This window comes from Hibiscus syriacus, unplaced genomic scaffold (genome assembly GCF_006381635.1).
Source record: "Hibiscus syriacus cultivar Baekdansim isolate YM2019G1 unplaced genomic scaffold, ASM638163v2 tig00110794_pilon, whole genome shotgun sequence".
Classification (NCBI taxonomy): Eukaryota; Viridiplantae; Streptophyta; class Magnoliopsida; order Malvales; family Malvaceae; genus Hibiscus; species Hibiscus syriacus.
Genome location: NW_024062865.1, coordinates 367,674 through 381,047, shown reverse-complemented (window position 1 = coordinate 381,047; position 13,374 = coordinate 367,674). Strand labels below are relative to the sequence as shown.

The 13,374-nt window shown below is 34.0% G+C and overlaps 1 protein-coding gene and 1 pseudogene across 1 annotated transcript; both read right to left on the bottom strand.

Moving 5' to 3' along the window:
* Positions 1 to 3,866: 3,866 nt before the first annotated feature.
* On the bottom strand, positions 3,867 to 7,920 carry LOC120141210 (annotated as a pseudogene).
* A 2,856-nt stretch (positions 7,921 to 10,776) lies between these two features.
* LOC120141274 (probable RNA-binding protein ARP1) lies at positions 10,777 to 11,482 on the bottom strand. The gene is made up of 3 exons (XM_039156201.1): positions 11,210 to 11,482; positions 10,920 to 11,100; positions 10,777 to 10,835 (listed from the first exon to the last, which is right to left on the bottom strand). The coding sequence occupies exons 1-3, from the start codon at positions 11,414 to 11,416 to the stop codon at positions 10,777 to 10,779; spliced, it is 447 nt and encodes a 148-aa protein (XP_039012132.1). The 5' UTR covers positions 11,417 to 11,482.
* Positions 11,483 to 13,374: the final 1,892 nt, after the last annotated feature.

The following is a 13,374-nucleotide window of genomic DNA, read 5'->3' as shown; positions in this document are numbered from 1 at the left end:
TAAACCAAAGGCCCATTTTTGCAAGCAACCTTATCCTCTTCTCAAAACTTGAATATCCTTCATCGTACTTTTAGATCAAACCGGTTTCATCACCCCTTTTGCCGGTAATCGAGACATGTTAGAGATGTTAGATGGTCGTAGGATGGCGGTGCCCCGACTCCGAACATCACATGTCACCAAATCAACGGAATAAGTGCCTACTGTGAGCAATACAAATAGTGAGGGATAAATTTGGGGATTGGATTATTTATATTTAAAGATATTATTTGACAATTTTATCCTTCTACTTTTCTTATAAAATGATAGTCAAACAATTTGATGGTTCCATTATTTCTTTCTAAAAAAAAAGTTATTTTAAAAAAGAATGGTACAAGTGGATTTTATTTCATCACTTTAGATGCACGAGGTTTACAAGGTTGTCTTAAATTTAAGGGACAACATCCATTACAATCATCCCTATTTCTTATGATCCTTGTGATTTTTAGTAAAATTTACTAATGATTTTGTGAAAGCATGCTGATACATTTTTGTTTGAAGAGATGTACATGTATTTATCAAACTAAAATGGAAATAAACGTGAAATGGAGCGAAAGAGATGATTCCTTAAAACGAGATTTGCGTGCTTGATAACTACTGATTAAGTATTGGATAGAGACTGGTAAGCAGAAAAGACTATGCTAAACTACATAAATACCAGTTCTATAATATTATAGTTTAAAGATGGGGGATGTATGAGAAAAGAGAGGGCCCAAGCATGGTCTAAATTGGTCCGTTATCCAGTATGGTAACACACAAACACGGCCGATATTAAACTCCTTGTCCGCTCTATTCATTTATTGCAATACCTTCCTCACACTAATGGCCCATATATGCACCTCCTGAATGCCCACCACATCCCAATCTCCTAGTAACATCTGTAAATTTATTTACAATTTTAAATCTATCTTTTATTATAATTTTAAACTCAAAAGAATACATCAACTCAAATTAATTTTAAATTCACGACTTATAAATATTGTAGAATTTTAGCAATTGGAGATTGTAGAGATATGGGCTTAACACTTGAGTCGGTTGCAGAACAGTCACTGAGCTCCTCCCACTGTGCGCAAAGCTCAAAACAATGGGAACTTAAAAAAAATCTTGTAGGCCTATAATCAGAAAATGAACAGTGGGCGGGTTAGCTGTCTGTATATTGGTCCAGAGTTAGCAGGTTGGGCCTTGTCGGTATATTTCCATATTATTTGATATATTTTCATTTCAAAAAATTAATAATATATTAAATAAAATATATTCTATATAATTACGTGAAAAAATGTTTCTTGAATTTTTTTTATAATTATTATTTTTATAATAACATCTGTTAAATCTAGATAATTTTATAAATAATAATATTATTTAAATTTGAATCACCTGGAAATAACACGTGATTCGCTAATTGTTTTCCACAAATGCTTGGGTTTGCCTTTTATTTTGGTCCACTTTCTTTAAACTTTGATGTTGAAAGTGAACCTGCCAGCCTAACACGACTTCAAAGTTAAAACAAGATTCATCATTCACGAGTTGAATACTTTAATTACTCCCTTCATCAAAGCATTCGATCGAGTCGAGTAAAATTTTTTTAGTTATTTAAATTAACGAGTCATATTTTTTACTCGAACTTAATTTGATTTTTTTTCAAGTCGAATTGAATTTAAGAAATCCGAGTCAAATTATTCGAGTTTCAATACAAATTTTATTATAATTATTATATTATTATGTAAAGGTTTGATTTTGATTTTTTGTTTTTCTCTAACCATATAAGATATTTATATATATATATATATCTTCATATTCTTTAAACAATATAATGCTATTTAATATATCAAATACAATCTAAATTTATAAATATATTTACAATATTATATTATATATATATTGAGAGTAAAATATTGATGAGAGTATAAAAGAGTCAAGGAATTGATGGGAAGAAAGAATTTGCAAACAATTGCAATCAAAAGACTAAATTGAGTAAAATATAAAGTTAAAGGACTAAATGAAAAAGTAAGAGTATATTTTTAGTTAAAAAAAGAATTGATGTACATAGGTATTCTATAGTTTTATAGGAGCATGTGATTCAAATTTGGTAAAAAAATGGACATAAAATGAAGGATGAATTGAAGAAATAAAGAAATCATGAAAATTTGAGGGACTAAATTGAAAATAAAAAATTTGTTATCAAAAAGAGGAATTGAAAGCACATAAGTATTCTATGATGGTTTAGGAGCATGTGGTTCAAATTTGGTAAAAATTGACTTAAAATGAAGGAAGAATTGAAGGAATAAGGAAATCAGGGACTAAATCGCAATACTATCAAAATAGTCAGTCAAATTTTTGGTTTTTAGAGTAACTCAAAATTTCAAAATTCCAACTCGACTTGAACTTGAAAACTGCTCAAATAACTCGAAATTAAAAAAACGATTTTTTGAGTCGAGTCAAGTTTTGCTCAGCTCTACCCTTCATAGTTCTCGAGACGGATGCACTTGGCTTGTATTCATTATTTTAGATAAAATTTTAAATAGAGTTTAATACAGTAAGGAAATAAAAAAAATTAGAAAAATGTATATTTATTTTGTTGAAAAAACGAGTATAAATCTTTGGGTCCCTATTTTTAATTTCTAGATCCGCTAATATTTATCTGCTTAATTTATTAATAACCACAGTCAACGAAATAGCACGTTGTTTTAAAAACTAAAAAAAAATTAAATATAAATTATGACGTTTATTTGTTATATGAATATAAATTTAAAATTATATAAAAATGTTATTTTACATTTTCAGTCTTTCTTTTTATTTCGTATTATTCTAAACAAAGTTTGGTTTTAAGCATATGGTCTTTAAAGAATAATACATTGTTATATATATATATATATATTATTGAGTGATAGATAGCTAGTGCTTGTGTTAGTAAATTTTTTTAATAAAACCAAATAAAAAAGATTCCATTTACATAAATATAAAAAAAATTAACCACCACTTAACAAATTACACTCAAAACTGAAGGTATTTGTAGTGGAGGTGAGAGGTGGGTTCTTTCGGCCGAATGAAATCTTGAAAATCTTTTTTGGAACAGAAAAGGGTTCATCATGTGTTTTGATCTTTACCAAATGCTTCTTCCTTTTATTTCTTTTGAATTTTCATATCTATATTTTTTCAATCTTATTTGTAAAAGCCAAGAAACAGAAACAAATTTGGAAAAGGATTCATAAACGCAAATTGGTAATGAGTATGACGATCAGCAATACGTTTAGTTCGTTATTTTCAGACTGTGATGCATCAGTCCAAGTTATTATGACACTGATTTCTAAATTATTCGTCCCGATCTTGTAATTTGTCGCCTCACTCGGTATATAGGACCACTGACTACACCATCATCAACAAATTTATTTTAAATATTAAATAATATTTTATAAAAGAATAATAAATGCAGACTTATACTTTAATATTTTGGATTTGAATCTCTTAACCCTGGTTTTTTTTTTCATTTTTCACAAATCAGAAAATTTTTAATAAAAATATTATTAACTTTAATCAAGTGATAAATTTGATTAAGTAATAGTAATACGCATCATCATCGGATTAAAAATAAATTTACTGGATTCAGTTTAAGTTAAGAAAAAAATAATATATTATGTAGTTAATAAGAATCTAATGTACAATTATACAAATTTATTTGACTATCGCATCAATAATTTCATCAATGGTTGAAAACAAATGACTTAATCAATAATTAGTGAAAACTCAGAGAATAATGTCAAGTTTTAACTATCTAATATAGAAATCATTTGGTAGAAAGAACATCAAAGCTGTGAAGATATTATTAAAGACCCTGAAGCAAATTACAGTGTTATATATATATAACTAACTTGCCTAATGACAATAAGTCAGTTGTGCAATGTGCATTTCAATCACAAGGGGAAAAGAACAAGACTACCTCCCTACTCGCGATATAATAACAATAATGCCTACTTGAGTTGGATGCAAAAACCTACAGTCATCATCCACAACAAATTACTTGCGGTTATCATATGATCCTTCCTTCTTCCAAATCAAACTTCTTGAAGACGCTTGCAAAATAAATTATATGGCTTCAAGTTTTCAATAAGATTTAAGCTCCTCGCCGTCATCTACAGGGGTTTCATGTTGCACTTGACAAACTGTCCTTTTAGTCTGGGGCGCTGCTCTGCCAGTCGCTTCCGGTTTTGATATCGAACCTGTTTTGGTAAGAAGAGAAAAGATAAAGAGTACACTGTCATGAGCATGCAACCATAGGTCCCATCCTTGAACTTACCAAAAATAATTAGTAATAATGTTTACCTTTTTCTCAAAGCATCGATCTTTTCGCTTAAGTCGGAACTTTGTCAAAGCTGCTTCTCTTCGGCTGGCGTGATGAGTATCCATCCCTTTTAATCCATCATGAACAATGCAATTGCTACTATTGGAAATCTCTGTGGTTGTGCTGTTGTCAATTGCTGCAGAAATAGTAGCCCTAGCACTTGCATTAACACCACGTGCGGAGCTGTTCTCATGATCTGAGACATCATTACATAAATGACTGCAAGCACTCTGATAGTCAATAAGAAAACTGCACCTTAGTTCTTCAACAGGCTCCTGTTTGACCTGCCCTTGGACAGTATGAACAACAGAAGAATTGGTTGCCTCATCAGACCAGTGATGACCTTGTTCTGAGTCATGAACATCAGGATCTATATGCACCGAGGTACTCACAGGAAGGAGAGAATATTCTTGCTTTGCTGCTTGTTTGGGACTACATGAAGAGTATAAACCTGATGGTGCATGATAAAAGTGTGGGAGGACATTATTACATCCAGCGTCCATCCTCACCCCCGTAACAGAAAACATCCCAGGTGGGGTGTTTGAATATGTTATGTCAGATTGACCCTTAACTGAACTAGGAAGATTCTCCCAACTATCACTCGGTGTAACAACATGAGGTTGAGAAATACCATTTTTACTTTCCAAGTCTTGTATGGGTTTGCCGTCATCCTCCTTCAATGCAGCACGGTTGCAATCTAGTGTAGGGAAAATGGGTTGCAGTGACTTCCTATTCTTATACCTGCATTTCATAAAAGAAAGATTTAAGCATACAGCCTCGTTTCCTTCAAATTTCAACGAATTCTGTACAGAGATAATCAATAGAATATATTTGGTCCAAAAATTTACTTCATCCCGAATTCAGTTGCTCCTTCACATGAAATTATGGAAACCAATTACTTTTTTCTGGTCCGCCAATCAGATACTTGGCGTCAGGAAAAATAAAGGATGCTCACTCCAGATCATGAAGGTTGAGTCAGCCCCTGAAATATATATGCCTCACCTTCGCAAATTTCAGGGAGTAACCACTAACCTATGTCACTGTATATACTTCTAACATTGCCTCAACCTCCCTTAATAGCACCGTACAAGGATTCACCTTTTCCTAATCCCTAATTCTCCACAAAATGTTACTAATAAATAGTTCAGTCAAGAAACAAAATTTTCAAGAATAGGAAAAGAAATCCTTCACTAAGAATGATAAAAAATGGAGAAAGAACAAAACATTACTAAAGCGTAAGATCAAACAACTCTTTTACATAGTTCTGATTTAAGCAGAAATAAAAGAAAGGAATCAAAAAGTTTACCATGAAAAAGGCGATGCATCAGAATGGTTTAGTATATGCTTTTCACTGGTACCTTGATTCTTTGTGCTCACTAAACAAGATCTTCTCAAAGAAAGCTCCAACTGCGGAGAACATTCAGACTTGGTTGCACCATCACTTACTGAAAAGTTGCCCCTAGGGTGCTTATCAAATGAAGCAATTAAATCAATAGCTCCAGTGGGAGATTCCATTAATTTGTCGTTGCCTCCAACTCCCGTGGTAACATACCCAGATCCTCCTTCACTTTGTAGTCCAACAGTAGCATGTGTCATCCCTTCAAGGAATGCAGAGTTTTCTTCCAATTTTGATGCAATGGATTCACCAGTGTCACTGCAGTGAGCCACCTCCTTTACAAGTCTCTTTGAATTCTGAGTTGAAAATAGCCTGCCAGATATCCCTGCTTGTTTGGAGGAAAAGACTCATCTTTTAGCAGAAATTAGAAAAGGAAAACAGAAGTATTAAAACAGGGTAACAAGTGATGGTAACAAACCTTCAGCTTGGCCCATATTTTCACGCGACTCTTGACCCAGTTTGACAACGTTTCCCTGCTGCTTTCTGCCTGTATCACTATGATTTGAACTCGTACACTTCCAGTGCGAAAGAGCCTGCATATTTCACATGTATGTACTCTAAGCTTCCAAGTAAGGTGTTGCACAAGCGATGACAACACATGCAATCTCTATGTGGAACTACATGAAGCCAACCTACTTTGGAAAAGAAATTTTGCTCACAGAGGTACAGACTAAGAGAATCAAGACTTGTCAAGTAGATTGCGGTATCAGAATGACCCCTTATAAAAAAGAACAAAACTCTTACTCGATAGTTACTTAACTTGTAATAGTGCAAACAACTAACGAATTTGACATTCAAAGAACACTACATGGATGCCCTTAACCCAATATCAAAAGATAAGAAAATGCTCACTCGGGTAGCACTTTTGTCTTTGATTTTCTGTGTAGATGATCCATAATCACTAGATTGGTTACTCTCAGCATTGTTCTCAGCTGTGGCTTCAACTTTATGTTCTGTAGCAGTTAGATTATGAGGAGCACATCCACCGGCTAGCTGATAAAATGTAAAGGAAATATCAAAAACTAAAAAATCAACCCAACTTATATGCTAGTTTTCAACCAAGAAAAAATGTAACAAAATGTGAGCAAAGTGCATACCTTGTGTCTTCTCCAAACATGGTGCCACAGATTCCTCAACTCATTCCTCCGAACAGGCTTGATAAGAAAGTCAGCTGCACCTTTTAACATAAACTTCAGAACCATGCTAAATGAATCTTCTGATGACATCACTGGTTTAATAATACACAAAAATATTTTAGCTTCATTTTTAATCAAGTACAATTAATAAAATATAGAATATAAATTAAAGATGCCAAAGCATCGATCAAATTTTTAGTTGAAATTACTTACTTATAACTGGAATATTTTTGCAGATATCATGTTCCATGACCAAAGTAAGAAGCGCGTATCCAGATATTGAAGGCAACTCTACTTCAGTCAATATAAGATCAATGTTATGAGGTCGATCCTTTAAAGTCTCCCACGCCATTAAACCATCAGGAACAGCCGCAACTATTGAGGGGAAAAAAGTGAAAATTAGAAATTAAAGAGAAGCAGAAGAATCAAACTAGTAATACAATTAATTGATAGATCTAAATAAAAATAACAACCGATTTAACAAAAATGAAGAAAGGAAAGGTAAAGAAGAAACCTCTGTAACTGCATTTACGAAGAAGAGCGGTGATAATCTGACGAGTGGAATCATCGGCTTCGACTAAAAGTACTCTAAGAACCATTCGCGGTAAGAATCGTTCCAATCGAAAAACCTCCATGGATCCATCTTTTTCGTCATTCTTCTTCTTCTTCTCCGCCGCTCCTACCTCCACGTCGACTTCCATTTCAACTTCAACCATTTTCAGACACCCTATTCAGTAGTAGCACAACAGGAAACTCTATTTCTTAGTAAAAGAGGGGGAAACAGAGTACGATGAAGTGGAAAGGAAGAGACGAAAATTGTTAGCGGTGTAATTATCCAATTAACCACATCCTTAATCCAATAAAAAAGCGTAAAAAATTGAAGAAATATCTGGAAAGTTCTGAGAGAATTGAAAACCGCCGGAGTGTTTTCTGATATCCAACTTTCGTTTACGGCCGCTCTAACCACATAAAATATCTTCGTCCTCTTTGAATAGCAGAGAAAGAAAATGAAGCGAAGACTTTCTGGTTAAAAAACACCAGTTGGGGAGGAGTTGGATCAAAAGGTGGGCCGCCATTGGCTTCTGGTAGGTTAAGCTGATGTGGCGCAACACGAGCCACTGTTTTTTAACGTGATTTTGTGTGATGGGGGGCGGTGAAATCTAGTGATCGTCCACGCTGTGTGGTGGGGGCCGCAAGGGGACGAAGGGACACTTGTCGGGATCATGTGGTACTCCGGGTAATATATTTTCTGAGGCGTTTACCACGTCACCACGCTTGGGATCTCATGGTTGAGAATTCGACACGTGGATAACTTAAGAGAACATAGAATTTGTGGCGTTTATCTTACGTTTAGCTTCATGTGAAGAGAGTTTTTCTGTTCATAGTTTGGTAGTTTATGACATTTTCCTTAGAATTTTGCTGTGGATTTTATCATTTTTGTTGGGTATGGAAGGGAGGGGACTCTTTTAATTTATTGCTTACAAGTTCATTTTCTATTTATAAATCTGTTTAGTTATTTTATTCTAAAATCAATGAAATTAAATTTTAATTGTTTAATTTAATTTTTTAAATCTCTTTAATTTTAAAATAAACAAAATTAAATATATTAAGATTGACATTACCACTTGTAATTTAGTTAAAATTAGACTAGGATGAAATCAATAAATGAGATATAAAAGAAAGATGTTGATATAATTAAGTTAAGGCGACTCATTCATATCGTTAATTGGAATTATTATAAAGTATATTTTATACATTTTATGTGTGGCTCATAGTCTTATAAAAGATGGGATTGAAATGTAAGCACAATCTTTTTTTTAAACATGATATTAACCGACACATTATTCATACCCATCTAATTTAATAAAAGATATAAAGTTATTATAACTACATATTAGGATTGTAGGTTGTAAGGTTAGAGTTATGCATACCAGATAAACATGGTCTATTACAAAAACAGACACACCCCTCTATTTATTCTTGGTCTATTATGCTACCTAAACTTTATATGAAGACCTTAATATAACAAGAGTTGAAGTATAGACCACGAAGGATATTATTTTGAACGATTTTTATGTAACAAATACTAACAATATAACGGGTTTTGGAATCATTGAATCGGTGAAACAAAAGATCGGTTTACAAAACTTGAAGGTAAAGGAATAGCCATTGATATATCATAGAAAGGCATAAAGGAAGAACAAGAAGTAGGGGTTGGTGGGTTCACTTGGGAGCTTATTGAGAAAGAATTTAGTTGGTGGGTGATGAATCTCAAAGAAAGCTAAGGAAGAGTTGTCTAACATTACTAAAGAAAGCCAATGAAGAGTTGTCAAGCATTACTAAATGTCTGTCTATAAATAAAGTTTTCTTCTTTGTTTTGGCCACGGTCAACATCCCAATAAGCCCATGTAGGTGCCTTGAAAGATATCAGAGCAATGCTAGAGTTGAACTTTGAGCACATATATTCATTATTGCTTTGGGCTCAAAGGTACAAAATCAATCTTTTGAACCACTTTGATACAAATATGAACAACACAGCATCGGATGCTCTCTGCAACCGACACAAAACCATCTATTAATTAGTGCCTAAAAAAGGTAATTAAAAGACCCCCTATCCTCCTATGACTGAACATGTGTGATGAGTTTGATGTCTGAAGATGATAATAAAACAATCCTATCGAGAAAGAATTGTAGACGGTTAGTAGAACGAGGTTTATGTATGAAACTTTCGTTCCTTGACTGAACAATCCCCTGTTTGGAATTTACCCGAGTTCCATCTCTTGTTATGCTAGTTGATCAGGCATGAAACATTCTAATCTAGAATCAGTAACTTCTGTTCTTTTTACTCAATTGTTTCCTCTTTTCTTGTGATGGACTAACACGGTGGTTTCTTTTCAGTAGGTGTATTGGGAGCTTGTGCTGGACCTGGTCCCGTTCCTATTACCCTGGTTGTTGCTGCAGGTGGCGGTGGCGGTGATGATATTTTCATTGTTGCTGCTTCTGGTAGTGTTGGTGTCGTCGTCGTTGCTGCTGCGGTTTCCATAGTTGTTGCTGCAATGCCTGCTGCAGATATTGTTTGATGATTATCACCTATAGGCGCATTTTGCATTGAAGTTCCTTCCAATTGGCACTTATAAAGCAAAAGACTAACTGGTTGCGAGCTACAGTAAAAGTACTCTACAAATGTATTTATATAAAACAATCACCCGTGGTAGTTGCTGGCATGGGCATTGAAGATGGAAGCGCAAGGCTCTTAACCTTGTGGTCGTGGGAGCGACTCCCACAGTGGGCAATTCATAATTCTAACTGTCGGAGGTCTCCTACGGAAGCTGCTCTCAACCTGGCGTTGGGGCAGCCTACTATCCTACCTCTCTCTTACCTCATTACGTAAGGGAATAGGGTCAGCTAATTAATATGATTTGCAGACATTGAACACCAGAACCATCAGCTTGATTAGTTTGTGCATGTTGAGCATAAAGTGGATACAAATTATGTAACATCCCCAGCATCACCGATGCCCCAGCAGCGAAGTAGGGTGAAAACTGTTGACCTCCATAGATTTTATAATAGTTCTGCAAGCCAAACATTAAATTTCAGGTAAAGCCATAACAAGGAACTAATATAGTATAATCTCTGTTTGCATTTTGTAAACACTAACCAAAGGATAAATGCCTTCTTCTAAATATCCAGTATACCTGAAAGTAAACAAATAGAGAATGATGGTGAACAAAAACATAACAAAATGAAACAAAATGCCATTGTATTTCAATTTCTAAAATATTAAACTCACCCATGAACCGAATAAGGAATTGAATATTGACCAGTAGGTTGTTGGATATAAGCTGAGGGACCATGGTAGCCAGTTGGTGCCATCAATCCTGGATCTGGAGCTGGTCCAAACTGTCCTGCCCCCTGTATTTAATTGGTCTTCCTAAATTAAAAAATTATAGTAAACCTCTGGTGTTTTAGATCTTCAAAGAAATGGAAATGGTTTTTTTTTTAATATTTGAAATACCACTACCAATGCTAAAAAGATATGTGAAGGGAAGGGAAGAAAGAAAGAAACCATGTTGAGAAATTGGTGGAGTCCTTTGAGTACCCAATGCAGCGAGATTGCAGTTGGTTCGCCTTCCATCAATGATAGGGGAAGGGTTTTGACATGCTCTCGTAGCTGCCTCTGGATCCTTAAACGTAACCTGGAAACAAAAGATGAACAAAAAGGAGTTATTTTTCATTATCATGGTATGATTAATAAAGGAAAACAATCAAGGCTTTTGTCAATAGAAGGGGATCAAACAAGCTTACAAAGCCATATCCCTTGGATCTTCCAGTTTTCTTATCTGTGATCACAACAGCCTCGAGAATCTCTCCAAATTGCCCAAAATAACCACTCATGGTATCTCTTTGAGTTTCCCATGCCAATCCACCAACAAAGATTTTCGTAAAAGTCGCGTCATTGAACAGCCCTGGATTGCTACCACCCACCATTTGGAATTGCCTTCGTTGAGACATCGAAAAAGAAAGGGACAGATACAGACTCCCAAATAAAACAGGGGAATATAGCTCGAAGAAAAGGAGAAACAAGGACCTTCTTCTTCTTCTTCCTCCTCTTGCAGTTGTTTTTCTAATTCTATAATAATAACTGCCACTTTCACAACCAAAACTCCTTAGGTTCCTCCATTACTGTTGAGAAAGCTGAATTAGAGAAAAGAAAAGAAAAGAACTTTATACATAAATATATATACTCCTACCTATACCGAGTTATAACACAACAGAGAGAGAGAAAGGATGATAATATGAAGCAGAATGAGAGAAATAAAATAAAGGAAAACCAGCAAAAGCTGCTAGTGCGTACCACGGCCGTAGCAGGCAAGGTTGTCGAATGAAAAAAATCAAAGACTTGGACTTTTTTTTTCAAAACTCTCTCTCTCTTACAACCACAGATCACATATATATATATATATACACACATATCAGCGTGCTGAAGCCTGAAGGAGGGGACTCCTTAACATCTGCTTCGCTGTATCCAACCTTGAAATTTATTTATTTTTTCCTCTCTCCCTTCCCTGGGTATTTGCATGTTCTGTTTCAACCATTTGTGGGTCTGAGATATCATTCGCTCATTCATACAACCTTGAGAGTCTGGGTTGTCTTTTTCCTTTTCCTTGTTTCTGTTTCTCTTCATTCAACTCCCTTCTTCCTCTGCAGCAATTTTCCTTAACCGAAAAAACAGCATCGATATCGATGGATGGGCCAAAATTTTCTGCCAAAATTTTTGAGGTTGGGTTTTCACGTTCTTAATGAATTTATAGTTTAGGATTTGGATTGTCCCAATAAGATGGGTTTGACGAATCTACCGACTAAAAAAGTTGAAATTATCACTATTATAGAATTCATAATCTAAAATTTGATGGTTCTAATGAGACAAACTTGTCGTAACCGTCTTTCGGTTGGGCCCCAGAATTGGGCTTCGACTTAGGAAAATGGATTGGAGTCGCCACCGATCATTTATTTAAAGATAAATGGGTTGATCGGATACCCTATTTCTTACCTGATCTGCGTCTTACCAGAAATATGTCGGGCTCGGGAGTCGGTTACAGTCAAGGAAGGATTAGCACCCTTGAACCGCCCTTTCGGTACTACGTAATTTCCAGTTGTCTTAATTAAGAAAAATAACAAGTTAAATTAAAAGATAAAATAATAATCCAAAATTACTTACCTTTGACGGATTTACAAATATACCCTTTAAAAGTCAAAATATGGGTTAGAAGAGATGAATAAATAATAAATAAAGTAAAACAAATAAAATAAGGAGATTAAGTAAGAAATAAAGTAAATATAAAATGAATAGAATATATAAAATAAAAAAACAATAACACTAATATATGCACAACAAACAACTAAATAAAAATAAAATGATAATGCAAATAAATAAATAAAACAAGTAAAAGAATATAAAAACATAAAATATAGGATAAATATAAAAATAGATAAATAAATTAGTAAAATATAAAAAGTAAAAATATATATATATATATAAGTAATAATAATAATCAAAAGTAATATATATATATACATGCAAAATAGGAAATATATAAATATATATATATATATATATATATAATACACTAATAAAAAACATATATACATATATAAAATTAATAGAAATAATATGCATATATAACAAGAATAATAAAGTAGGGAAAAAATGATTTACGGGGGAGAATTAAATATTTTAAAAAAATGAACACGCCTCGGGGGTTGATCTAGGTTCGAAACTTCGAAATCCCACCCTTTTTTAGTCATCGGCGCAACCCACGTTTTGGGTTATTCGAACCAAATCTCAAGAAAAATAACGTGCACATGCGAGAAATGAACGAACAATGTAAAAAAAAGATGTTACCTTTTATTTCCTTTTCGAATTGTTTACAACAACTTTGCCTTTGTATTTTCCGTGCTTTCCTCTGTGT

Coding starts and splice junctions, on each gene's coding strand:
- LOC120141274 (XM_039156201.1), bottom strand. CDS start 11,416: ATGTCTCAACGAAGGCAATTCCAAATGGTGGGTGGTAGCAATCCAGGG. Junction 11,101..11,209: donor GATCCAAGGGATATGGCTTT/GTAAGCTTGTTT, acceptor TTTTGTTTCCAG/GTTACGTTTAAGGATCCAGA. Junction 10,836..10,919: donor TCTTTTTAGCATTGGTAGTG/GTATTTCAAATA, acceptor TTTTTAATTTAG/GAAGACCAATTAAATACAGG.